Source organism: Cucurbita pepo, chromosome LG17 (assembly GCF_002806865.2).
Source record: "Cucurbita pepo subsp. pepo cultivar mu-cu-16 chromosome LG17, ASM280686v2, whole genome shotgun sequence".
In the NCBI taxonomy this organism is placed as follows: Eukaryota; Viridiplantae; Streptophyta; class Magnoliopsida; order Cucurbitales; family Cucurbitaceae; genus Cucurbita; species Cucurbita pepo.
In genome coordinates this window covers 5764719-5792237 of record NC_036654.1, presented here as the reverse complement: position 1 = coordinate 5792237, position 27519 = coordinate 5764719, and the positions used below count along the sequence as shown (strand labels likewise).

The 27519-nt window shown below is 35.0% G+C and overlaps 5 protein-coding genes across 5 annotated transcripts; 1 reads left to right on the top strand and 4 right to left on the bottom strand.

The window, feature by feature from the left end:
• Positions 1 to 214: 214 nt before the first annotated feature.
• LOC111779251 (transcription factor MYB78-like) lies at positions 215 to 1773 on the bottom strand. The gene is made up of 4 exons (XM_023659364.1): positions 1653 to 1773; positions 1441 to 1570; positions 509 to 845; positions 215 to 420 (listed from the first exon to the last, which is right to left on the bottom strand). Exons 1-4 carry the CDS (start codon positions 1756 to 1758, stop codon positions 220 to 222), a joined length of 774 nt encoding a protein of 257 aa, XP_023515132.1. The 5' UTR covers positions 1759 to 1773; the 3' UTR covers positions 215 to 219.
• Positions 1774 to 7448: 5675 nt separating this feature from the next.
• On the bottom strand, positions 7449 to 10587 carry LOC111779250 (ADP-ribosylation factor-like). Its single transcript, XM_023659363.1, has 7 exons — positions 10483 to 10587; positions 9729 to 9888; positions 9162 to 9232; positions 8378 to 8497; positions 8143 to 8261; positions 7817 to 7898; positions 7449 to 7726 (listed from the first exon to the last, which is right to left on the bottom strand). The coding sequence occupies exons 2-7, from the start codon at positions 9874 to 9876 to the stop codon at positions 7721 to 7723; spliced, it is 546 nt and encodes a 181-aa protein (XP_023515131.1). The 5' UTR covers positions 9877 to 9888; positions 10483 to 10587; the 3' UTR covers positions 7449 to 7720.
• Positions 10588 to 14370: 3783 nt separating this feature from the next.
• Positions 14371 to 14870, bottom strand: LOC111778853 (protein NIM1-INTERACTING 1). Its single transcript, XM_023658837.1, has one exon. It carries the CDS (start codon positions 14783 to 14785, stop codon positions 14411 to 14413), a length of 375 nt encoding a protein of 124 aa, XP_023514605.1. The 5' UTR covers positions 14786 to 14870; the 3' UTR covers positions 14371 to 14410.
• Positions 14871 to 19757: 4887 nt separating this feature from the next.
• Positions 19758 to 22354, top strand: LOC111778851 (probable protein phosphatase 2C 49). Its single transcript, XM_023658835.1, has 4 exons — positions 19758 to 20238; positions 20378 to 20566; positions 20652 to 20887; positions 21625 to 22354. Exons 1-4 carry the CDS (start codon positions 19765 to 19767, stop codon positions 22196 to 22198), a joined length of 1473 nt encoding a protein of 490 aa, XP_023514603.1. The 5' UTR covers positions 19758 to 19764; the 3' UTR covers positions 22199 to 22354.
• Positions 22306 to 25675, bottom strand: LOC111778852. The gene is made up of 7 exons (XM_023658836.1): positions 25251 to 25675; positions 24884 to 24983; positions 23358 to 23453; positions 23215 to 23267; positions 22855 to 22903; positions 22630 to 22677; positions 22306 to 22525 (listed from the first exon to the last, which is right to left on the bottom strand). The coding sequence occupies exons 1-7, from the start codon at positions 25493 to 25495 to the stop codon at positions 22442 to 22444; spliced, it is 675 nt and encodes a 224-aa protein (XP_023514604.1). The 5' UTR covers positions 25496 to 25675; the 3' UTR covers positions 22306 to 22441.
• Positions 25676 to 27519: the final 1844 nt, after the last annotated feature.

Here is a 27519-nt window from a genome sequence, read left to right as displayed (position 1 = left end):
TTAATAAAAATTTTAATTAAAGTAATCGGGTTTTCACTTAATTTACTATTTAAATTAATCATGGTCAAACCCGATCATAGAAAAGATTCTCTTCAAGTAAATCTATTGGGTCTCGAGAAAGCTACTCAAAATCAATTCGCATCTTTTGATTCATTTGGAAATTAACCCTAATTGGAATTCGGAGTCACGTAATCAAATTGGGGTTCTAATCTTGACTTTTTAAACATCATCACTAAATTGTTGCTGCAAGAACCACATGTCTTCTTCATTCCATAACCCATTCTCCAATGACTCTTCCCAACCTATCAATTCGTTCATCGTATCCCCGTCGTAGCCTTGATCTGTTAGCACGACCATCTCGTCCTTCTCGCTTGTATCGTTCTCAACTACGTTTGAAACAGGCGAAACTTGAAGTTGGACCTGTGTTTGAACATACATAAATGATTAAGTTTTATATTGTAATGTATCATTTACTAGTTCTTTTAGAGATGAGATGTGATTTAACAACCTCGTCGGATATTGAATTTGATATAGAAGTTGTAGAAGCCACATGAGAGTTGACCCAACTAGACTTGGAAGGTGATGAGTGGGTTGGGTCAAGATGTGATTGTGGTGGTTGAACGACATCGGAGTCAATGGCAATGGCAATGGCAGAAACTGAGTCGTTTGAGGCTTGGATTCGTTCGAGCAAACGAGGCATCCATACGTATCGCATGGTGTCTCGAAATTCCTTACTATTCACGTCATATTTGAGTTGTCTGGCTTGCTTTTGAACTCTCGTTCTCCAATAATTTTTTATCTCGTTATCTGTTCTTCCCGGTAAATACCGTGCTATTTTGGACCACCTATTCCAATTCCAAACCCATCACTTTTTCTCCACTTTACTTATTAAAAAAAACAATGAAAGTTCCCTTCTTGACCCAATAAGAAAGCATTCTTCATTAAAAAAAACACTTCATTTTTTATGTGGGTTATCAAAGAAAACTCCATTTTTCATGTGGGTTATTAAGAAAACTCCATTTTTTTATGTGGGTTATTAAGAAAACTCCACTTTTTATGTGGGTTATTAAGAAAAATCCTTTTTTTTAATGTGGGTTATTAAGAATAACAGTTGGATGATGAAAGTCCCACCTCTGTTTTTTAGGGAATGATCGTGAGTTTATAATCACTGAATACTCTCTCCATTGGTACGAGATCTTATGGGGAAGCATAAAGCAAATCCATGAGAACTTATACTCAAAGTGGACATTATCATACCACTGTGGAGAGTTGTGTTCATCTAACACAGAAAACTATACCCGATTATTAAGAAAAAACCATTTTTTTACGTGGGCTATTAAGAAAACTCCATTTTTTGATATGGGTTATTAAGAAACTCCATTTTTAACCAACACCCAAATGAAGAAAAAGAGTATAAATTTCAAAACTTGGATCACCCACCTGTTACCCAATTGAAAATGAAGATCAAGAATCAATAGCTGTTCTTGGAGGGTGATATTCCCACGCTTAACACTCGGCCTCAAGTAATTTAGCCATCTCAATCTACAACTTTTACCGCTTCGCTTCAAACCTACAACAAAACAACAAAAAAAAAAAAGTCAGCAAATTCTTTGTCGGAACTCCGACGAGGGGGAAGGATCAGAGACACGGACCGGCGGAGCGAGCGGCGGTGTTCCAGCGGCCTTCGCCGTGGGAATTAACGTAATTGAAGAGAATGGAATCCTCCTCCGCCGTCCAAGGGCCTTTCCGGACGTCCATGTTTTCCTCCAAAGAGATAGAAGAAAGGAAAGGCTATGAAATGACCACCTATCAACCTATATGCTTATATATACATGTAAAAGAGAGAAGGAATTTAGTTATATTAAGATGCTAATTAAGTGATTAATTTAATGTGATTAGTGCTAATATGTTTGAGTTTAAAGAGTGTTTAGTTAATGGAGTTGACCCTTTGACTTGTAATTTCCATTTGGAAAACTTGGGCAGGAGACTGATAATGGGATAGTATTGAATGGATCAACTTTACTATTTTTCTTTTTCTTTTTTTTGATATATATTGTTGCCTATAGACAATAACCTTCTCGTTTTTTTATCTGCTTGAACAGAGAGGCATTTCCATTATGGTCTTTACTTTTTAGCTTCATTTTCACAATGTAATATCACTTTGTGCCTGAAACTAGATACTAAGATGAAGGTGTTGTGCCTTAAAACGTATTTTTTGTCCTGTGTTTTTACTGTTGCAGATTCCAAAACTTCTGGTGCACAGAATGTTTCCTAATGCTCGATATTCTCTTTGGATTGACGGCAAACTTGAGCTTGTTGTGGATCCATATCAAATTCTTGCAAGGTACATCTGATTATCTGTGAACTTTACAACTTTATTGGAGGGTTCTGTACTCATTGAACTTTGTGATGCCATCACTCCTATTCTTCAACCTTCATAATTCCTCCTGTTGAGACATTAAGATGGATCCTATTTTCTTAGATGATACTTCTTGACAATTTCCCAATGTTGAGATACTTATTACCGTGCAATATATTACACGGACTAAATATTGCTCAATATCTTGTTACTTATATTTGCACGAATGAGCATTAGATTAACTTGATCACTGTGAAATCCAANTCTTAACCCGGCTCACATACCGCTCGACAGAGGCGAACCGTACTTTATTTAAAAAATACCCTTAAAACTCTTAATAGTGTTTAAAAAAATATCCTTAAATTTTAAAAAATTTCATTAATACCCTTCAATATTTTTAAAAATTCAAAAATATTCCTACTGTTAGTACTAAAAATTTAAAAATAACATTAATAACTAATAGATTATTGTCAATATATGGACGAAGATTTTCTATCTACACCTAATAGATTATCTTCAAACTTTTTAATGTTACTTTTGAAACGTCATGAATATTTTTGAAACCCGATACTATCAAGGGTATTTTTTTTAAAATTTTTTTTAAAAAATTTAAACGTATTTAAAAAAAAATAAAAAATAAGAGTTAATAATATGGTGTTAAAGTTATAAAAAATAAAATAAAAAAGGTTCTAAAATGGTTGTGTTAAAAATTGCTTAAGATTAAAGAAGAACATGTGAACATCTGGGAATCAATGGAGTTAATTATAATAAAGTTGAAATTTAATTCAAATTATGCTTTAAAATTTAGATTAGATTCGAATACCAGATCTTGGCTTATTACGTATTATCGTCAGTCTCACGGTTTTAAAACGTGTCTACTAAGGGGAGACTTCCACATACTTATAAAGAATGTTTCGTTTCTCTTTCGAATCAATGTAGAATATGACACTCATAGTCACAAATGAACTTCAGATTCGAGCGCTAATATTGATGCAATGAAAAGTAAGAACTTGATCGTTATCGAGAATTTACTTTTCAAATTCAAGCATATACATAGTCAAATTTCAAACAAATTCATGTTAGGAATCGATCCCAGAAAGCAAGACGGTGATAAATTGTTCTTTAACTTCCAGGATTCGACCAAATTCTCAGATGTTTTCCATCCAAAACTTAGCAATAATGAATTTACATGACGTTCAAAATCAACTTTGAATTCAATGAATTTGAAGCATCGTCGAAAACACGACTCGTAATTCAAAATATTTGGTATAATTTAGCCGAATCACCCAAAGTTTACCTTTTCTCTAAAGCATGTTAAATAAAGCACTAAAGTTAGATTAATTTTATGAAGTCTTAAAGACTAATGTAACAAACATACATTTAATATTTTAATGTGGATGGCACCACATATCTTGCCTATAAGGATATGATTCTTAATATATATATATAGGAGCGGTGAAATGCGTAGAGATCGGAAAGAACACCAACGGTGAAAGCACTCTGCTGGGCCGACACTGACACTGAGAGACGAAAGCTAGGGAAACGAATGGGATTAGATACCCCAGTAGTCCTAGCCGTAAACAATGGATACTAGGCGCTGTGTGTATCGACCCGTGCAGTGCTGTAGCTAATGCATTAAGTATCCCGCCTGGGGGAGTATGTTCGCAAGAATGAAATTCAAAGGAATTGACGAGGGCCCGTACAAACGGTGGAGCATGTGGTTTAATTCAATGCAAAGCGAAGAACTTTACCAGGGCTTGACATGCCGCGAATCCTCTTGAAAGAGAGGGGTGCCTTCAAGAACGCGGACACAGGTGGCACATGGCTGTTGTCAGCTCATGCCATAAGGTGTTGGGTTAAGTCCCGAGCGCAACCCTCTTGTATAATCTACTGATTTACTTGTTTGTTAATATGAATCAAGGAGAATCTATGATTTTCTGGTTTGTTATTAAAGTTATGATTTCATGGTTTGTTACACTGTAATCCTTATTATACATCTATAAATACATGAGTTCGTTACCCGTATATAGGTTACAGTGCTATTCAACCTAACATAACCGACTGATGATTGATATATTGACGTATTATTATGGATTATATAGTTCCTTTTCTTGTAATCCACATGGATTATATTCTGTCGCTATCCATTTAAACCAATTGATTTAATTTCAAAAGAATAATAATATTTTTAAAAAAAAAAATCCGTTCTTACCAAGGTAAACATTATCGTAACTTATAAAATACCCTTATTCGTTTTAACTTATTTTATCCCTCGGGAAGAAAAATATTCAGTATAATCATGTATAGTTATCATTTTCTAAACCATTAAACGTAGATTATTCTATACCCGTACAAACCCGTTAGTCACAACGTACTGAACTCTTTGATGAACAAGATTCTACTCCGTTGCATCGGTATCGGTCGCATTGCATTGAAATGATAGAAAAGAATTGAAGTATCATTGTCATCTAGGGGCAATGCCAACTCAAAAGGCTTAGCATTTGATGGGACGTAGAAGTTGATGTTTTGAAGTTTGATTCATTTAGCAGCCTTAGCTTTGTTTTGGTTATGATTATTAGCTCCTAAAAAAAAGGCTTTATTTTGATGTAACTATATAAAAAATTGATTAGCTTTTTTAGATTCCGTTCGAGTTAGCAACGTTTAGAAGTAAATTTGATATTGACGTATGATCTGTATGTGAATCTAGTTCGTAGGAGCTATGCTCTAAATCTTTGTCACGCTTGATACTAATAATGATAAGTTGATAAGATTTTTACGGTTTAAATTAGGGTTAACATATTAGGTTGAGTTGTGAAGAATCGTTGTCGGTCGTGTTATTAGGGTTGAGTTGTGAGAAATAATTGTCCGGTCGAATAAAAACAAGTCATGTTGCTCTTACCCACAGCGAACTTGTTAGGAAAGGCAGAAGGGAGCTTGACTGCAAGACCCACCTGTCGAACAGGGACGAAAGTCGGCCTTAGTGATCCGCTTGTCACAATCGCACTTTTGATGACAGCGGACTTGCGATTGTGCGGCACTCACTTTTCAACGAAAATTGAGCTAAGCCAATTCGTTCTTACGTTGCCTACAGCCAAGCGACGTATGCTCGAGCCTCTAGCCTCGGTTTAAGAAGAAGATTTTAGAAAATGAGGGCACAGAGAGATTTTTGAAAGAGACTGTTATATATTCAAGCAAGAGAGTAACAACAACTGCTCACAATATATAACTATTGGTAAGGAGAAGTTGACGGTGCCGAGTGGAAGGGTCGTCGCTCAACAGATAAAAGTTACTTTAGGGATAACAGGCCGATCTTCTGTTTATATGATTCGGTAATCTATTCAACTCAGACTATCTAATTCAAATTATAGATGTTGGGTTGGGTTGTTTTTTTTTTTTTTTTTTTTTTTTTTTTTTTTTTTTTTTNTTTAAAATTTGAAAATTTAGTTCGCTTTGTAGGTTGACATTTTTTTTGTCGAATCAATCCGACCAAACCTAACATAAGATTAGAACCTAACCCTATCCTACCTTAAAAAATTTAAGGTCGGTAACTAACATAAGATTAGAACCTAACCCAACTCAACTAAAAATAGAGGGTCGGACTGTGAACTATATTTAAGTTGTTTGGGTCACCAATCGAAAATCTCGTATTGATAAAAAAGATTTTTCCAACATAATCCGTACGGTCGTGGAACATGTTTTATGAACATAAACAGACAACGTGTAAAGTTTGAAGAAGCAAATCTGTTAGCTCAACCGCCCAAAGTTGCGTCTGTTTGTGGTAAACTCAGCTTATTTGAAGCTGTCTTCTTCAGATTCTCACTTTATTTTGTGCCTTTAGATCATCTTTTAAGAGCCTTTACAACTATTAATCATTCAATTTCTTTTTTAAATTATCCAATATTCGATATTTCAAATCTCATCGTATTTAATTTCCTTTGCATCACTACATACAAGAACTCTCAACAACGCAACTCTATTTACTCTTACTCTTGTTTCATATGAATCAAGTCGATTAGCGGACTAACTTATCACCTTTCCACATTCGAGTAGAGCACATCGTCGGCCTCTATCCTCCTGACAAGGGCAAACCGGACGCACGATCCAACCCATTACCCTCCTTTTAAAACCACCTGAACACCACTCTGCCATTCAACATTTTCGAGCCTTCTGAGAGTGTGAGAATACTGAGAGACGACAATACCTGACTCAAGTTCTATACCATATATTAGGAAATCATAGTATCTAATAAACAGTATGTCAATCAATAGACATTGTATTAAGAATTATAGAGTTTTTATGATTGAGCCACCGAAAAGAAAGATGTACTTGCATATAGATAACGACTTTCAATTATTTTAAAACTTTCTTAGTTATTCTATCCCTAAGATTCCTCTCGTTGGAATATAGATTCACAGTGAGGAAAGAGGTAAACTCAATCACTACTGAACCTTGAAAGGAAAGACTCGAAGAATAAGTGAGAGTGAACTGTAAGTCAATTCTCAAAATTCATTCGAGTTCACTATAAGTAAATCCTCAAGAGTCGAGTATACACCAAAATCTCATCTGGTCTCTATTTAGTATCAATCAATTAGTATCAAATAGAACAGACTACGAGAAACTTCTCTCCCATTCACGATGCATGTGGGGCAGAATCCTTCATTCATCTTCTAGTAATGCTGGTCTAACCAATGCCTCCTTTTGCACAAAGATGAATGAAGGATTCTGCCCCACATGCATCGTGAATGGGAGAGAAGTTTCTCGTAGTCCTGGTCTAACCAATTCTAGTTCTGTAGGGCAGAATCCTTCATTCGTCGTCTTGCCCTTCCAATTCTAGTTCTATAATCATTCTTCGAAACATCCACAGGCAGGGGTTGTCTTATAGCAATAAGATTCAATACATCTAGTAGACTCCAGTCTACCCTAACCAATCCTTTTTTCTCTTTGTCACTCGGGTGTCACATATATTAGATAGAGATAATTCAAAAATCTTATTCGTTACAAAATTAAAAGTTTCAAGAACTTATTCCGTTCTTTAAAAGCTACTAGACTTATTTTCAATAAGATTTTCTTTTCAGCAATCCATTCCAAATAATGAAAATGGTATTCGTACAAATATATCTATTTAAGAACATCATTAATTCGTTACATAAAAACAATGCTATTAAGTCGATAACATGAGAAAACACTTGCAAAATTTCTTCAATTATTCAGAATCCAAAGGCAACCTAGGAATCATGTCGACTAGAAACGAAACGAACATCGTATAGATCATCAGGTAATGCAACAAAAATGCCCAAAAACCAAGGGATAAATGACATGAATTTGAATTTCCAGAAGCAATCCAAGCTCAAAGCAAGCCATCTACGCCTGCAAATGAGGAAAAATAAACAGAAGCTGAACTTAGACTCTACTAAGAACTTAGCACAATGTTGTTTGAGAATAGATATTGTTGTTTACCTTGTTGGCAATGTTGTTTGAGAGCCAGTCGAGTCCTTCGTACAGCCCTTCACCAGATGTGGCACATGTGCTTTGAATGTACCTGAAACGAGATTTCGAGACATTGTAGTGTTACCTTAAAGTAAGACCTATAAGGATCCAAGCCCACCACTAGTAGATATTGTCCTCTTTGGGCTTTCCCTCAAGGTTTTAAACGCGTCTGTTAGGGAGAAGTTTACATATCCTTATAAATAATGCTTCGTTCTCCTCCCCAACCAATGTGAGATCTCACAAAGTCAACGAAAGAATTCGCAAGTGCTTAAGAGTTTGATGATAGTCAAACGTACCAGTGACGTTGTCGGAGGGAGTGAAGACCGAGCTTATCGGTGATCTCAGCAGCATTCATGGCATTGGGAAGATCTTGCTTGTTGGCAAATACCAAAAGCACAGCATCCCTCAGCTCGTCCTGTAAGTGCAATGCATGTTATTATCTAGACAACAAACTAGAATGAACACAATTATTTGTGGTAGCTTTTGCAAAAGCTATATCAAAGTCTGATAATCAGATCTTATTATGAGTACCTCATTCAACATTCTGTGCAGCTCATCCCTAGCTTCAACAACACGGTCTCTGTCATTGCTATCCACCACAAAAATAAGTCCTTGAGTGTTTTGGAAATAATGCCTCCACAATGGTCGGATCTTGGAACAGAACAAACAAACATCAAATCAGTGAAGAACACAAAGAGAACAACTAGAGATTATGAGGCTGTGGAAGTTGAAAAGTTGAAAAAGGACTGGCTAATGAAATCAATACTTATGACAAAAAGGCTCGGTACGACAAGGAAAAAGAGATGGGTCACACATGAAGCCATATCTTAATATATTACACGTTATCAATCAACATCGACGGATTAAAAACAATCATCTATCAAATGACATGCACACCATTCTCGAGGTTATTTATACTAAAATTGCGGGGAAGGCACCTAGAATGTTCAAGCAGAGAAAGTAGAAAAAGCCAACAACACAACGGGATGATTCAATGTACCTTGTCTTGACCCCCAACATCCCAGACAGTGAAGCTAATGTTCTTGTATTCGACGGTCTCAACATTCTAAAATGGCTAATGTTCTTTATGACTAAAAGGCTCGGTACGAGAAGGAAAAGAGACAGGTCACATGTGAAGCCATATCTTAACATATTACACGTTATCAATCAATATCCACGGATTAAAAACAATCATCTATCAAATGACATGCATACCATGCTCGAGGTTCTTTATACTAACTCGGGGAAGGCACCTAGAATGTTCGAGCAGAGAAAGTAGAAAGCCAACAACACAGAACGGGATTATTCAACGTACCTTATCTTGACCCCCAACATCCCAGACAGTGAAGCTAATGTTCTTGTATTCGACGGTCTCAACATTGAAACCTGCAGTCATTATTCAGTTATGCTTCTGATATCACATTCTCCATTTTCAAAGACATAATCACAAATAGTTTCTTTAACAGAAATAAGAACAACAATGTGCAGTGAAATCAAACAACGTCGTCTATGAACAGATCACTGTTTCTATCGTTATAAGAAAATCACATACCTGAAATCTAGTGGTTAACTATAAGAGAAAGGCATATAGCCTCTACTTAATGCAAAATTACAGGACATAGGTATTTAATTAGATTAATTATCCAATGTTGATCCATAAATTCATCGCCTCAAGAATATAACAACTCGATTTGTTATAATGATTTTGATTCAGTGAAATGATGATGCTGATGCAAACAAACAGGGAACTAAACAAGTTAAATAACCATGTCCAGTGCATATGATCAAGACACAAAGCATCAAATTGTTCTAAACAGAAAACACCAAATCCATCTTCATTATTCAATAAAATCAACAATTGAAGAGAAAAACAACGACTTACCAATGGTGGGAATGGTGGTGACAATCTCTCCCAGCTTGAGTTTGTAAAGGATCGTCGTCTTACCAGCTGCGTCGAGACCCACCATGAGAATACGCATCTCCTTCTTGGCAAAGAGCCGGCTGAAAAGCTTGGTGAAAGACAGCCCCATTTTTCACGGAAACTGAACACAATAACAACAAATCCGCATCACTAAAAAACAGAACAATTATCCATTAAAATACAACGACATCAGATACTTCAATCAGCCAAAATTGTGCAGAAAATCCAAAGTTCAAAAGCTCAAATAGTCCAGATTCAAAAGTAACTGCAATCAAGACCATAATGTCATGTTCATCCATACTTCAAACCAAAAATAAGCAATCGCTATAGCACAAAACAAATCAATAAAAAAAAAATCCCCAATAAGACGATCGATCCAGCACCAAGGAACCGTATCCACCAAGCAATCGGTTAAATACGGGCATTCCACGAAATCAATACAAATCCAGGTATAAACACGCCCAACGAAATTCAAAGGAAAGAAGGTTCAGATTAGATCCAATACAAAACGCCGAACCAGTGCAACAGAAATCCAGATCAGATAATAACAAACAATCAAAACGCACAAAAGATTAATCAATTCAAAAATCAAGCAGAGAAAAATAAGGAAATCACCCAGATCCAAGCAGGAGGAATCAAAATTAAGGGTAAAAATCACAGAATTCTTGACAGATCTTATAGAGAAATGAGAGAAGGAGTCAAATGAAAAACTTACAAGAATTAAAGAGAGCGGATTTGAGCGATCGGCCCCAAATAGAATGATAGATCTCTCTTGTGCAAGAGAGAAGCTGTCCTTAACGATCAAAAGCGCATTCGCAAATCATGAGGACTCTATTTTTATAAGGTGAAATAATTTCTTTTTTTTCTTTTAAAAATTGAATACCGTCATGACGTGAGGAAACGTTTGTTTGAATCCGTTGTTTGTTTTTTCAAATTTTCCGTTTGGTTCATTGACGCCGTTATAACGTTGCTTAGACTGTAAGTGCTGTTTGGGGAAAAAAAAATTCGAATCTCGGGTCAGTTTCTGTATCCGGAATTGGAATAGTTATTGATCCGTTTCCAAAAGACCATGCTTCCATCCAACGGTCAAATTAGAAATGTCAACCAAAATTATAGTTAAAATATTATTTACGTCATTTATAATATTATTCACAAAATTAATTTTTATATAAATTAAAATTTTAACAAGCTATTAAAAACGTTATTATTAAATCAGATGGCTTCCTCGTCTCCACGTCTTAGCTATCTCAACACTCATTCCTCGTTTCACGTTTAAACAAAAATTCTCCTTCCCGTTCGAGATAGGTTGACATAAGTTAAATGGACATCTCTAGCATAAGCATAAAAGTAGAGAGGAAAAGTCAGGTATAGTGTAGTGGTCTTTCTAAGCAAGCTTCTGGGATCTCTGGTAAACGCTCCTGATGTGGTAAATGGAGGATATTAAGAAAAGTAGTGAGTAAATGTTTCTCAAAGAGTCGATGAAGTGTAATAGCCCAAAAATAAATAAATAATAAAAAGAAATAATTATAAAAAATACGTCAAAATAATAATAATATTAATAATAAAATAAATAAATAACTAAAAAAATTACTTTAAAAAAAAACTTATTCATCTCTCTCCATTAACTTCTCATCCCGATCTCATTCTCTCTCATCAACCCACGCACAATATCACGATTAGTCAAATAAATATATATATATATATATATATATATATATATATATATATTAAGATTTGAAAAAAGTGAATGGGCTAAAAAGAACAGATATGATGTAGATTTATTGGAGAGAGATTTTGGTCTGTTACGACGGTAAATCCTATCTCAGATTTTCTTTTCTTTTATATTTATAGAAATTAAGTTAGAATCCGATCGGATATTCTTTTATTTATCCAATATTTTACCATAATAATCAGATCTCATCCTCCGAAGCTAATTAATTAGATTTTTGTTAAAATTAACAAATAATATCGGTTTAGAGAATGAAAATCTGTTTAAAAATAATTACAAAGACGGAAGATTGAGAGGGAGACAGTGAAGATTTAGTGAACATAATTTAAAAATAAAATCAGAAATATCAAGAGGAGGGTGGTAACTCCTTAAATTTTGTCTAGTAACTATAAATTCCCTACTACAGTAAAAATAGAAAATAAGATATTTAGTGAAAATAGTATTTTATATATATATAACGATCCAGACTTTTAATAATAGATGAATGTAGATTAGAGAAATAATTTTATAGAATTCAAACTTGAAACTGATGTCATGGGCTCACATAGGTTAACTTTGATTTCAAATGGCAGAATCGAACTTTCATTAAGTATATATTGGTGACACTCGTCTAAGGTAAGTGGCCTTACTATCGGCATGATTATATTTGATGTTGACACGTGCCCCGTGGTTATGTACGTGTCATATATATTGATATGTGTGGATTTTTTTGTAGATCGATATGCTTATGATATATTATGTATATGTTATGTTATGTATATGTTATGATATGTGAATTGTATGATAATAATTACGGTACAATGTGTTCAATGATATGTTTGAGATAGGATACGAGAAGGATGCACAAAACGAAATGTAACGATAGGAGTAAGATACGTTCATGAAACGTTAAAGTTGAGTTACATACTGAAGTGCTATGTATATGAGAGATTGATACAAGAATACGGTTAGATTATGGGTAGAAAGAGATAGGTTTGTGATAGATTGATAGAATGATAACATTATGACACGTTCCTGTGATGATATGACTAAAGTACATTCATGTAATAATATGGCTGTGATAAGTATAAGAACGTTAAGCCTATGATAAGTTAGGTAACGATGTGACCACGAAGTGTTTACGGCATGATATGATTATGATACATTGTGATGCAATATGTTATGGTATGATATGTATATGATGAAACGTTATGATATGTCTCTTAAATTGTGTGTATACAACATGATGTGAATGACATGAAATCACGTTAAATGACATGAAATATAACCCCGTTAGAATTATGTATAATATGAAAATTGAAAAATGAGAAACAATATGATATGAATGATGATCGTTATCTGAAACGATATGATATGTACATAATGCTAGCGGGGTTGTATTAAATGATAATGAAAACGGAAAAATGTTGGGACCTCATGCATTATGTGTGCTCATGCATTGGGGGATACCCCTATTCCATCACGAGGTTACAGACGCGTACATCCATTAGGCAGGCGAAATATCGTTATGTTTTACATAATGCTGCCGTGACAGTTACTAATTCTAATGGGTGTCGGGCAAAAGTTGAGCTACTAGAGAAGGCTTGCCCGACAAGAAAAGAGCCCAGCAGTGTGCGAACTGACTTGTGAGCCCATACTTGCATGTATGGGCCGTGGGTAGAATATATGGTACACATACAAGCTGCCTAATTAGAATGGTGTTATAGGAAAAAAAAATAGACGAAATGGGTCCCGTCATTCCATTCGCATGTTCTTGCATTAAACCTCAATAATGGGGTCACTTACTGAGTATTTCTTAAAATACTCAAGTCACGTGCTACCTCTATTTCAGGTTAAGACAAGACATTCATGTACGGCTGACGACAGCATCGCAACTCGAGACCATGATACATCATAAAGTAGTCATATTATTTTCTTAGACTTAGACTAGAATATGATGTTTTTTATTTAAACGTTTATTTATTTTATTTAGTCTATTGTATCGTTTTTAAAAGTGTTTTCAAAACACGTAAGTGCATGACAGTGTTTTAAGCTGAAAGGTTATGTTTTATAAAAGTTTAAACGAAGTATTTTCGATTCATGTTTATGAAATGTATACAGTAACAACCTTAAATTAAGTAGAAAATTTCAGGTAATTACAAGGAGAGAGACTACCAAAAATATATAGTGGAGGAGGAGAGAGCATCCTTATGGAGACTACTTGATCGATGATTTTGCGGCGGAATGTGACGGCGGCGAATGGCGGCACCGACGGTCATGGGGAGGACGAAGGAAGAGGAGAAAAAAAAAAACATTATATAATTAAAATATAAAATTCTAACTCAATTTTTACGAGTAACCCAATTTTTGAGTAACCCAATTTTTACTAGTAACCCAACTTTATTACATTAATAACTAAAATCTCATAAAATTCAAATATCAAATATTTACGAGTAACCCAATTTTTGAGTCGGTAGATTTAATAGAAAGATGTCAACCGAAAAATAAAACCACATTTTCGACTTTTTAAAAATTCTAACTCAACCCAAGCCCAAGCTTAAAAGAATAAATAGGTCAGGTCGATCAAGTTACCGAATCGTATGAAGAATTCTATTAAGGAAGTATCTCGATATCACACGTCATTCACCAGCTACCTACAATATCTCGTAATTCAACCATTAATATGAATTAAATTACTAAAATGCCCTTATAACAAGTCCATATATATATATATTATATTATTAAAGAATTAGGATTAAAACTCAATTTGGATTTCTTGCAATTTTAAAAGTTACTATTTTAATACTAAAATTTTGTACAAAAGAGACGTTCAAAATTTTTCTCTGAAATTAAAAATTTCTATTTAATTAATTAATTAATTAATATATATATATATTTTTTTTCACAAAAGTCCTTAAAAAATGTCGAAAAATAACTACAGAGACAGATTAAGATCCAAAATATCCTCTTCGTTCTTTACTTTCTTCTTCTTCTTCGCCGCCGCCGCCGCCTCTTCCTTCGCCGGACCTCTCAGCTGAAACTCCTCATCGAAATCCTCTCTTTCAAACCTCGGAATCCACGCCGACCGATTCTCCACCGTCTTCATCTTCCTCTTCCTCATCTCCGCCGCTGCCGCTTTCTCGCCGTCGCAGCCGATCATCAACTCCTTCCTCCGCTGATCTCGCATTTCCTTGAAATTCCTCACCAGAGCAAAGAACGCCTCCATCTTCATCTCCTCCTCCTCCTCCTCTCCGTCTACGGCGGCGACGGCGACTCTCTTCCCCGTCGGCTTCAAGCTCTGCTTTTCCATTACCAAATCTCCTCGATTTCTCGTACGAGTTGGGCTCGAGTTATTTATAAGGTGGTTGAAAGACGATAATACCCTCCAGAAGTACACACGTGGAAGAAACTCAAGGGGAGTCGTTGCGGGTTTGTTTGAAAACTTGAAGAGCCGAGTCAGCTGACTGGGTTTTGATTACGTAAGCATAGTGACGTCAGGACATTTCTAGGCTACATGCGTATCACGTTGGGCCCACAGCATTCATTCACCGATTGTGACTTTCAACGCCGAATGAGTTGTTAAGCAATAAAAATACTCTGTACTTTGATTGGTTTTCAATTTTATTTTTATTTTTATGCTTTTTCAAAATTTTAATATTCCTTTTTAAATTTAAAAAAAAAAAAAAAAAAAAAAAAAATTCTTATTTTCAAAATTACTTAAAATTTTTATTAATGGATTATTATTACCGTCAAAATTCTTGACATTATTGCATAGTCAAAACTATTCTTACGAAAAGTGTTACATGATAAAGACGTTGAATGTCCACGGGATTGACGTATTGAGAGGTTATGTCAATGTTTTGCTGGGTCGAGGATAAAAAGTAAAATGTGTCTTTTAGTTAGGGGTGTATAATCAACCCGACAACCCGACAACCCGGACCAACCCAACCCGAACTATAAGGGTTAGGTTGGGTTGGATTAGCATTTTGGGTAGGGTTGGGTTCATTTTTCTGAACCTGAACTGAATCGGTTCGGTTTCGGGTTCATAGGCAGAACGCTCGAGTTGACCCGAGCCAAATAAAATATATAGAATTATTATGAAAGAAGATTCTTTCATATTAATGGGTTTGCCAAAGTGGTACTGACGTATTTAGTTGTCTTTAATTTGTTACAATTTTTAGCTCGTTATTTTTTATTGATTTTTTTTTAGTTAATTGTGTTAGTTGATTTTGAATTTGTTAGGAAAAGAGACCATTATAGATTATAAGCAAGGAAAAAGGATCTTGATTGGTGTCTTATTTATTTACACGCTATCTTTATAACAAAAAAATTAAAAAAAAAAATAAAAAAAATTGTCANGTCAATAAGTGTTGTTTGAGAACTTTTAATATATTTTATTTAAGATTGTATCCGAATTAATTATAGATTGTGGATAAATAAAACTTAAAAAAAAAATTTGACAACCCAACCCGAACCCAACCCGAAAATAGAGGGTTGGGTTGGGTTGGGTCAAAAAAATCCCCCAACCCGACCCAACCCGGACCATGTACACCCCTACTTTTAGTTTATGTCAATGTCTAAGAAGACTTATTCCGACCCTTTTACTTTTATTGGAAAAAGTCTTAATTAAAATTTAATTAATTAATTAAACTCTACTCTATTTTTTTACGTTATAAAATTCATATTAACTGCATTGAGTATAAGCTCAAGAGACATAAGGGTCCTAACCATACTTCGGCTCGTGATCAAATCTATAGGCACTTAGAATAAGTACATGTTCGAGTATGATTGACCAACTACTTATCAATTCCGATTCATTTCAATATGAACGAAAATGTAATAGATTCAGTTCAATTGACAAAAAAGTACCGAACAAGGGAATATATTGGTAATGGATTGAATAAAATAATTTTTATTTTAACCGTAACATAGAACAAAGTTTAATTTATGCTATTTGTAACTAAAGATTTATTACTAGCGAGTCATGGCAATTGCGCTGATCAAAGCAACTAAAAGAATGATCGAAATTAGTTCAAATGGAATAAAAAAATATGTTGATAAGTGAATTCCAATTTGTTTGACTATTACTACGATATTCCCAACTATCGGATTTTCGTCGAGACGTAATTAAAAGTTCTATGTGTGGTAAAAAAACGTAAAACAGGTATTTGCAAACCGCTTCAAGCAAATGAACGTTAAATTAATAATGGATTATTATTAAGGTAAAAAATTCTTGAAATTATTAATTTTTTATGCATGTTAAAACTATTCTAACAAAAAATATTGATAAAGACGTTCAATGCCCACGATGTGGAGAGAAAAAACGATTGATGTATTGAAAGGCTATGTGAATATTTTGGAGGATAAAAAGGAAAATGTGTCTTTTCAACGACTATAAAGACTTATTCCGAAGCTTTTACTTTTATTGGAAAAAGTCTTAATTAAAAATAAATAAATTAAACTCTACCCGAGTTCTTGCTCTCCGACAATATTACATATGTGTATGTATATGTATGTGTATATATATATATACATACGCGCGTGGACGTGGATGACATCAATCTAGTACAAATACGGTAATTTTAGATTAAAATGGAAATTCAAAATTAAAAAATAATTAGTTTTTTTTTTTTTTCATTATAGTGTATTTCTTTGACAATATTCTTTAGATTAATATTCAAAAAAAAAAAAAAAAAAAAAAAAACAAAAANTATTTTACTTGGTTGTTAGAAAAATATCTTTTATTATTATTGTGTTTAAAAATTAATTAATAAATATTAAAAAAAAGTTAATTAATAAATATATATAATATATATGTATTATGTATGTATATATATATATATATAGGTATATGTATATTTATTATATTAAATTAAAGAATTTCATAAGACAAGGAGATCGATGTCGTCGTAGCTAAAACTTTCATGTATGTATGTATTGTATGAAGGTTAGTGTAACGGAGGGCTTCATTGCATGAAGCTTTATAGTCAGGGGTGACACAGCTTGTTTGCCTTTCTTTTTTCTTTTTAGTGCGTTAGGGTCGTTCGAGCAAAAAACCAAGTTGCATACTGGGGGGTGAACCTTAGTCCTTCAGACCTTTCAATCTTGCAACTTTAGTAGCTCGGCGCTCGCATGCTTCAAGGGCCTAAAGTTATTTCTTTAAAATTGAAAAAGCTTTTCAGACATTCTGCGTAGGAGCTCGAAAACTACGAAAAAAACACAGAGCTGTGAAATTGGTGTGGCGAGGTATTGGAAGTGTTCGGCGAATCGAGAGAAAGACAAAATAAAAGAGCATCGTGTTATATTGAACGAGGTAGGTAGCTTTCACTAATGAGATATGGGTTCGAAGGACATTGATATTTTGGGCCTGGATGTCGGCCCAATTACATAACGGGCTGTTTAAAAGGGCCCATACATAAATATGTCTTATTTTATATATGGGTCAACAAAAACTATATAATATATTAATATTATAAAAATAAGGTAAGATAAACGTGTGACATTCTTATAAATTAGTCAATTGATCACAGAATTTTAATCATATGACTAAAATCAAGAATTAGATTCTTTACCATCAAATATTTAATTTTCCCTAAAGGCGGGTTATATATATAGATTAATTCACGGGTTACAGTTTTTTAGGTGAGTAAATCCGACCCATCTGAAAATAGGGTTATAACACAGTCCTACTCGTAACTTACTTTTAAGATTATTATAAAAATTAAAAACATTTAACTTCTGTATCCGATGCCAATGATTCACTGTGACTTGTGAATGTTTAATATTTAAATTTTACGAGATTTTAAATGTAATTTTTTTTTCCGAAGAATATGATACAAGAATGATTGTTATACACTCCTCCTTAGTCAAATACAATATATATATATATATATTAATAAATATTCGAAACCTATAGTTTTTATAATTGAATTTATTATTATTATTATTCTTTAAAAAATTTAAATTTCATAACGTAAAAGGAGATGTGTGAATATATTTGATGGAGAATCATTTTCCCAACACTCAACCTTGAGGAATTGTCACTGACTTATCCAATAATTTTCGAACACGTGTCAGATTCCTTTCTTTTTTTAATTCACTATTTCACCAATTATTAATAAATTCCTTCACATTATCCATTAAATTTATTACTTTCCCTTTTTTTTTTAAAAAAAGAAAATAGAATAAAAAACGTGAATAACTACTATTTTAATTTTAAAAATTAAATAAGGCCCACCGAATAATTAAATATTAATTTGCTACATGCGACAATTTATTTTTAAATTACTAGTAATTATTTTTATTATTAATTTACATCTCGTTACTATGTTTTATTTAATGAACATGATAAATGATACATTTTATTATTATTATTATTATTTTAATTTCTCTTTTTATTATTGGGGTTTGCATTGATATAATTTTGAAAGTGGATCATATTTTTAATAATTTATTTTAATTTTTAAAGTTGACGTGGACAGAAATGTAATTAAGATGCCACGTGTTGGATGGACATACACACGTCACTGATTTCATTTCCTCCACGTTTTATCTACAAAAATATCTCTCACATAACTACTTTAAATTTGTTCCCATTCTATTTCAACAATTTTCTTTTTCTTTTTCTTTTTTTCCTTTTTCCTTTTTTTCACTCCAAAAAGTAAAGAAAATAACCATTGAAATTTCTATATAATTTTTTATTTATTTTTGTTTTTATTATGTCCTCAAAAAGACAAAAAGAAAATTTATTCTATATATATATATAATTTTAAATTCGAGACTTCATAAATAATTTTTATAATTTAATAAAATATTTATAATTAATATTTAAGGTAACACTATTTATAAAATTATATTGAATCATGAATTATAACTTTTAAATACTCTTGAAAATTGAAAGTTATTTTTTAAATAAAATATTATTGATAAAAATATTAATAAAATTTTTAAAAATTCGAAGGTATTTTTAAGATAAAGTATAAAGTTTGAGTGTATGTATATAGATTTATTTGTGCAACCTAATTGAACCATGCTAACCACTCCTTGGGCGACACGTGGCCGTTAAAAAAAAAACCCGGTTTATTGGAACCGGGTCGAATCGTGGGCCGACCCTGAGTCCTCATTCCACCAGATTTCTTAAATAATTGTTTGGCATATTAATAAAATTTTAGAAAAAGTCCACGGGTCAACCCATAACCCGTTCTTTTTAAAATAAATAAATAAATAAATATTTTAAAAGAGAGGCGAAAAAAGTCAACGAAGTTAAAGCAAGGGTGTTTAAGTAATTTCATGAAGCCAAGTGTCGATGAGGAAACGTTAACGTGGCTTCACAGGCAAGTCTCTGTAACGGCGTTACGTGCTCCGTCTCCTTCCACGAATTTACTCCCTCCCGCGGCGGCTCCCACTATATATCCCTTCTTCATTGCCGACTTCTTTATTACTGAAATTTCCTCATATCATTATTCTCAAATTTCCATAGCAGAGAGAGAGAAAAATCCGATTCCAACTCCAACTTACATTTCTGCAGATTATAGCGATTTTGATCTCTCAGTTGAAGAATCTGATTTTTTGGTAAATGTAAAAATGGTGGCTGAAACTAAGGTTGTTGTGTGTTCGAAGAGCCTCCCTGTTTTGGAGGTCCCTTATTTCGGTAAAGAGGCTCATCTTGTTGATGAAATGAAGTCCATCGACGGTGCGATTCCCGTTGATCCGACTCTCGATCGTGTTCGCGCTTCCGAATCGGTTTGTTCGAGTTCTCAATCGGTATGTTCTTCTTCTTCTTCTTCTTCTTCTCAGGGGTTTTTGTTTGTTTTTGGGTATAGAAACAGTGATCGTCATGATTTTGTTTCTGTAGCGATGGTTTCGGTATGTGTGCGAGTTCTTATGATGTTTAATTCTTCAGGATGTGAAGCAAATTCCAGATACCGACGTCGATTCGATGGAGCAGAGGGAATTTCCAAGTCTCCGGTCGGGGAGCTTTGCTGATATTGGACCTAGGAGAGACATGGAGGATGAACACATAAGGATTGACGATCTGTGTTCACAGTTAGGCTCGCTCTTTAAGTTTTCTAAGCCAAGTGGTTTCTATGGGGTGAGTTGTTGAGTTTCTTTGTTTAGTGGGTTGCCTTGTTTGTGTAGCTTTGGATGTCATTATGACTTGAGTTTGCTGATCTCAGGTGTTTGATGGACATGGAGGACCTGAAGCAGCAGCTTATATAAGAAAGAATATTCTTAGACTCTTTTTTGAAGATGTTAGGTTTCCTCACATGCCTGATGTTGATGAACTCCGGCCGGAGGAGATTGAAAATTTCTTACGAGAAGCATTTCTTCTGGCCGATCAAGCTTTGGCCGATGATTCTGGTATTAGTAATTTGTCTGGGACGACGGCCCTCACTGCTCTTGTGCTTGGAAGGTATGTTTTTCCAATTTTATGTAATCATCCTTCATGAGCCCATCTTTTAGGTTGTAAAATGAGTCCCCTAGGCTTGATAGGGAGAGATTTCCCCCACCCTTACAAGGATAGGATATTGACAGGGAGAGGTTTCCACACCCTTACCAGCATTACTTCGTTCTTCTCTCCAACCAAGGTGGGATCTTACCATCTACCTCCTTGGGCCAGTATCCTCACTGGGCGGTCTGGGCCAGTATCCTCACTGAGCGACACCGCCCGTTGTCTGGCTCTAATACCATTTGTGATAGTCCAAGTCTACCGCTTGTAGATAAAACAAGTCTACGGGGAGAGGTTTCACACTAAGAAATGCTTCGTTCTTCTCTTGTGGGATCTCACAATACCTGATGTCAATCTCTGTAAAATGTAGTCTGGTGTTGCTGCCTTTCGGTAATCTACTCATACGAATTCACTGTCTTTTAGATGATTGTGTCCGGCCACCTTGTTGGGTGGTACTGCATTGTTCATTTTGGTTGGGAGAATCCAAAAGTTGGTGGTAGTTTTGTGGCTGATCATGGTTTTATTGGTTTTTGTTGACCTACTCATACGATTATGCTGTCTTGTTCCTGGTTTCCACTGTCTATTTAGATTATCATCTCTAGCCACTTTGTAGAATAGCACTGCATTGTTCATATGATTGGGAGAACTCACAAATAGGAGGTAGCTAGCTATGTTGTTGACCATATGTTTCTGTTCTTCAGGCTTCTAATGGTGGCTAATGTTGGAGATTGCCGGGCTGTTCTTAGTCGGAAGGGAGAGGCAGTAGATATGTCTCAAGACCACAGGCCAATTTATTCACCGGAGAAGGAACGAGTAGAAGAGTTGGGTGGCTTCGTCGACGGTGGCTATCTTAACGGCCTTTTATCAGTTTCCAGAGCCTTGGGGGATTGGGACATGAAGCTCCTCCCCCATGGTTCTCCTTCACCCCTCATTGCAGAACCAGAATGCAGGCAGGTGGTTCTAACAGAGGAGGATGAGTTCTTAATCATAGCCTGCGACGGGATTTGGGACGTGATGTCGAGCCAACATGCAGTCGATGTAGTTCGCCGGGGACTTCAGCGACATGACAACCCTGAGCGTTGCGCTCGAGATCTCGTCCTGCGGGCTTTGGGACTAGACTCATTCGATAATCTCACCGTTGTTATTGTTTGCTTCTCTAGTTTCCATAGGGACAACTCTCCACAACCACAGCAACGAAAATTGAGATACTGCAGCCTCTCTGCTCAAGCCCTTTGTAGCTTGCAGAGATCGTTGGATAAGAGTGGATGCCAATGAGTGTACCACTTCCTGTAACAACTCGCAATCCCATTTATTGTGATGTAAATAATTTTTTGAGATTAAGAACATATATATAACCCAATAAATCAGGTGGACTCAGAATATTTTTGTAAAGTACATTAATTTCTTATTGAAACAGATGATTGTATTCAAGTATTGTGTTCAAGATTTTACATTTGTCAATAAGAGTATCTGGTAAAAAATGGTGATATCCATACCATATGACACAAATACCCGTCATCAAGCCGTTTGGTATTTCTTAGCAAATGTGGCAAAGCTTTCGAGACCTCGTTTAAGTAATCTCTCAAGCAAAGGTTGCAATGCCTGCATTTGCAAAAATCATACGAATATGAGAATTTTGGATTGTGTTCTTCAAGAATCATGATTGATTATGTGTTTACAAGCTAATAATTGGCTAGAAAGCTTACAGATGCCACTGGAGATAAAAGAGGTGGAACTTCATAAGAGACAGTCAGCTGAAAACGACCAAACAAGAAAACTAGAATAAGCGCATGATTACCCGACACTGTGTATTACGTTTAATCTACTTTTTCAAGCACATGATTTCATTAGGTGGATCAAAATGTAAAGATATCTCCAATAATTTAACCAAAAAGGATACAAACATGTCAATTGGGGCTTTGTAGGCTTACTTCTACGAGGCAAGATGATGGGCCTTTTGGATAAAATCGAACAACACCTCTGCAAATGAAACAAAGATTTAAAGGCCTCAAGATTGTGTTATGATTCAGAATACACTCAGAAGAACAAGAAAACGGCAGAGGGTGACCCTATGGAACGAAGTCAAGACCCCACATTGGTTGGAGAGGAGAACGAAACACCCTTTATAAGAGTGTGCAAACCTTTCCCTAGCAAACGTGTTTTAAAAACCTTGAGGAAATCCCGAAAGGAAAAGTTTAAAGAAGACAATATCTACTAGGAGTGGGCCTAAGCCGTCACAAAACAATTCACAAGACACTAAGAATGGTTTTGAAATAAAATTTTGGAGGTACCTGTTTGGAAGACCTTCGAGAGACCGCCAATGGATTTTTTGATTGAGGGTCGGCTGTAATATTATCGGATAACAGTTTAAGGACAAAAAAATTATTGAAATGATGGATGTTAAATGGAAGGTTCAAGGAATAGAATTGTTTGCCTGCAAGTTCCGAGCAAGCCAAGAGAACTCAATATCTTGACCAAAGGCATTGTATTTTAATGACCACCGTGATAAAGTAGGATTATCTTCCAAAACCTATAAACAGTACAGAACAAGTTCTCAAATTGTGCAATCTATCTGATAACTAAAAATTGCTTAACTGTACCAAGATTTAAGTGTTGGCAGTAAACAAACATGGCATATTAGACATGTGTTAGGACACTGAACTTATTGGACACGTATTGTACAAAGTGAACGTGGGTCTAAGTCCAATATTTGTTAGGTACGTATCGAACACCGATTCAACGTACAAGACAAAAATAGTAATCTATGTCAAAAGTAAGAACATTTGAGAGCAAAATACATCAAACTCTAAATACAATTTTTTTAAGACTTTGACTTTCTATGTAGTGTAAAAAATAATATGTATTAATACATCGTTTTTGCTGTGTCTGTTTCTTAGAGTTTTAAAAAATGACATGATTGTGCCAATGTCATGTGGTGTCTGTGTTTCATATCCATATTTGTACTTCTTTAAGCCTACCTAATGGTTTTACATAGAAAGCACGTGCACCCATGGGAGGACTACAAATGATCAACTTAACCAAGACCAAACGTCAACCGAAGTGACAACAAAAAATATTGTACCCATCTCTGACCAAAGCAGATATTGTCCTCTTTGGGCTTTCCCTTCTGGGCTTCCACTCAAGGTTTTAAAACGTGTTTGCTAGGGAGAGGTTTCCACACCCTTATAAATGATGTTTCGTTCTCCTCCCCAACCAATGTGGGATCTCACAATCCACCCCCTTTCGAGTCCCAATGCCCTCGCTGACACTCGTTTCCTTCTCTAATCGATGTGGGACTCTCCAATCCATCACCCTTCGGAGTCCAGTGTCCTTGCGCACACCGCCTTGTGTCCACCCCCCTCGGGTCTCAGCCTCCTCGTTGGCACATTGCTTGGTGTCTGGCTCTGATACCATTGTAACAGCCCAAGCCCACCACTATTAAATATTGTCCTCTTTCGACTTTCTCTTCCAAGCTTCTCCTCAAGGTTTTAAAACGCGTCTGCTAGGAAGAGGTTTTCACACCCTTATAAATAAGGTTTCGTTCTACTTCCCAACCGATATGGGATCTCACAGGCAAAGCTCATCGCTTCCTATTCATTCATTTTGTTGCAGAATCATTATAATACCAATTGATTATGGAATTAAATTGTAAGTTACTAGATGTTCCAAGGTTTGATTCTCTCCCAAAATATAGGCTATTGCCAGCCCATTTTTCTCATCTTTCTTTCTTCTATCACTTTGCACATAAACATAGACCTGCCCCTCACTTGCATTCACTCACATAAGAGACTTTCATAAGAAACTACTCTAAGGCTCACAAACTTTTCTCCTCATATAAGCAAAACAAGTTGAAGGTTTCCTTCCATTATACAATATTGCTCGAATGCATCTTCAAGTAAACATGGAAGATATTTTCAGGATCAGTAATCAATCAACTTGAGATTGAGTAATATAGCTAACCTTCACAGATGAAATGAAGGGCATCCATTTGGGAATGGCTTCACGATCTGAGTAGCATTTATAAGCAACCGAGGCAGGAATGTCTACTTCCATCTTGGCCCTGCATTCATCACATTTCCTGGTTATACCAACAAACCTACAACATTCTAAGAAACTCAGAGAACATCATTCAGGAAGAACTTCACCGCAATCAACATCAAATCATCAAAACAATATGCAATAGCCAAACCAATCCAGCGAAGAATTAGGAACTTTTTGAAGTGAAACCGAAATCCAAATCCAAATCCAAATCCAAACAAGCAATTGCAAATAGAGAATCAATAAACCGAAACAACATGGAGAATCGAGAAAGAAATACTGTATTTACGTGCAATTCTGCCATTCCATCACAGGGGAGACGAATTTAACTCGAGGGGAAATGGGGTTTCTGCGGCACTTCGAAGAACCCCGGGGGATTCTGAAGAGGAGCTTGGGAAGAGATAGTGACCTCGAATTGATGGTTCTGCGAGTGGGAATCGCCATGAATAAAACGCCATTGCTCCTTCTGATCGATCGATGACTGAGATTCAGAGTGTTTGGATTCGAATTACAGGTGAGAGCTGCAAGTGACATACTGAGATTTGAAATTCGTGAAGAAGAAGAAGAGAGCGACTGGACAGAAAGGGAGTGGTGAGCAGAGAGTTGAGGGCACCAAATGCAAGAACAGCCTCTGAAAATCTCTCCCTCTTTTCAGAGCCACAACAATATCAAGGCCGTCAGAGACGCAGACGAACGAAGACTGGAAATGATTGGTGAAATGGTGAAACCCAAAAAAAAAAAAAAAAAAAAAAAAAAAAAAAAAANTTTTTTTAAAATATATAATTATTAATAACTAAACCATAATTAGTTATAATTATTTTATAATTTGATTGAAATTGTTGATTTAGAAACTATTAGGATAAATTCTTTAATTAGAAAATAAATTTGGGGAAAATAAATCAATTTTTAATAAGCAAAAATTAATAAAATACTTCCATGAAAAAATAATTTAATTAATTATTTAAAATTCCTCGAACTAATGTAAGATTTTACTATTTTTTTTAATATAAAACGTTTTTAATGCAGAATTAGAAGCTCTTAGCACACCTCCCACACTGGTATGATATTGTCTAAAAGCTCTCTCTTAGGAATCACGACCCTCCACAAGGTTTTAGGTTAGGAATCACGACCCACCACAAAACTCTTTGTTAGAAATCACGACCCACCACAATGGTATGATATTTTCCAGAAGCTCTCTATTAGAAATCACGACCCTCCACAATGGTATGATATTGTCTACATTGAATATAAGTTCTCATGGCTTTATTTTCGGTTTCCCAAAAAGTCTTGTACTAACGGAGATGTATTCTTTACTTATAAATCCCTGATCAACAGCTGCTGCATGGAAAGGTGGCTCTTATAAGTAACATGATCATGTCGTAAGAAATGAAGGAAAATGTCCAATCTAGACTCCAAATTTTGTTCTGAATTCTAGACCTGAGTAGTTATAATAAGTAGCCTAATTTGAAGTTAAGTTTTATCGATCCCTCAAGTTTGAAATTGATTTGTGATATTTTATTTGTGAGATCTCGCATCGGTTGGAGAGTAGAACGGATTATTCTTTCTAAGGATGTGGAAACCTCTTTTTAGTAGACGTGTTTTAAAACCGTGAATCTGACGTCCTTATCATTAGGGCTAAGTGTTTTTACCTTTCCTTTAGTCAAACGTTAAGTTTCTTTACAATTTTACCAGTTTAGGTTGCATGTTTAGAATCATTCAAATTTAACACGTTCGATCTTACTTGTAGAGTGATTCGAATCTCAATCAACTGTTTTTGTCTTGAGATCTTTGATCAATAAAGTAATCCGAAATTTACTTCCTCGAGTGATTTCTGAACCAAATATTCTTATCTTTTCTTTTAGTTAAATTGACATATGTCATGACATTAGACAGACATTCGATGTCACCAAGGTTTGTTTGTTTTTATGCTTCAAATCTAATTCCTTAAAACTAATCTTATCACAATGTTTGTATAAAAAGTTAGCTGCCGGCTTGCTCTCTCTTTAGCAACCTTAGATGAAATCGAAGTTTTCATACGTAGTTTGTATCGATCTTTTAATTTCTTAAAAAATATATTAATCTCGATAAACGAGATCCAAGGGTGGAGAGGTGCGGAAGCTCTTCTTCAGTTGAATTGCTCGAGATGCATGCTTAAAGAGAATAATATCTTTCTTATTTTTCGAGGGTCTAATGCACCGAGAACTATAGCTCTGAAAAGGGTCTATGGATCAGGTCGTATATTTCGAGACATCTTTTGCTATGACCCTACATGAAAAGGGTCTTCGCTCTTCTCGTGTGGTTCCTTTACTACCGTAATAGCTCGATTCTCATAAAAAAAAAAAATTGTAATAATTTCTATTCTTAACGGGCCGTAGAGATTTTTCTTAGTTCAATAATATGTGAGGTTGAATTAGTTCAGTATATCATGTTTTAACCAGCTTAGTTAAGCTCAAATTGGTGCAAAAAAAAAAATTGTTAATCACATGATTAACATCGATGATATAAACCAATCCAACTCGTAAAATATCTACTAGATTAGTAGAAACTCAATAAGAAAA

Coding starts and splice junctions, on each gene's coding strand:
- LOC111779251 (XM_023659364.1), bottom strand. CDS start 1,758: ATGGACGTCCGGAAAGGCCCTTGGACGGCGGAGGAGGATTCCATTCTC. Junction 846..1,440: donor CATTTTCAATTGGGTAACAG/GTGGGTGATCCA, acceptor GAATTGGAATAG/GTGGTCCAAAATAGCACGGT. Junction 421..508: donor CAAATTCAATATCCGACGAG/GTTGTTAAATCA, acceptor GTTCAAACACAG/GTCCAACTTCAAGTTTCGCC.
- LOC111779250 (XM_023659363.1), bottom strand. CDS start 9,876: ATGGGGCTGTCTTTCACCAAGCTTTTCAGCCGGCTCTTTGCCAAGAAG. Junction 8,262..8,377: donor TGCACAGAATGTTGAATGAG/GTACTCATAATA, acceptor TTGCACTTACAG/GACGAGCTGAGGGATGCTGT. Junction 7,899..8,142: donor TCCCTCCGACAACGTCACTG/GTACGTTTGACT, acceptor ATCTCGTTTCAG/GTACATTCAAAGCACATGTG.
- LOC111778853 (XM_023658837.1), bottom strand. CDS start 14,785: ATGGAAAAGCAGAGCTTGAAGCCGACGGGGAAGAGAGTCGCCGTCGCC.
- LOC111778851 (XM_023658835.1), top strand. CDS start 19,765: ATGAAGCCAAGTGTCGATGAGGAAACGTTAACGTGGCTTCACAGGCAA. Junction 20,239..20,377: donor TTTGTTCGAGTTCTCAATCG/GTATGTTCTTCT, acceptor TTAATTCTTCAG/GATGTGAAGCAAATTCCAGA. Junction 20,888..21,624: donor ACTGCTCTTGTGCTTGGAAG/GTATGTTTTTCC, acceptor TCTGTTCTTCAG/GCTTCTAATGGTGGCTAATG.
- LOC111778852 (XM_023658836.1), bottom strand. CDS start 25,495: ATGTCACTTGCAGCTCTCACCTGTAATTCGAATCCAAACACTCTGAAT. Junction 24,984..25,250: donor ATGGAATGGCAGAATTGCAC/GTAAATACAGTA, acceptor TGATGAATGCAG/GGCCAAGATGGAAGTAGACA. Junction 22,678..22,854: donor CATCATCTTGCCTCGTAGAA/GTAAGCCTACAA, acceptor GGTCGTTTTCAG/CTGACTGTCTCTTATGAAGT.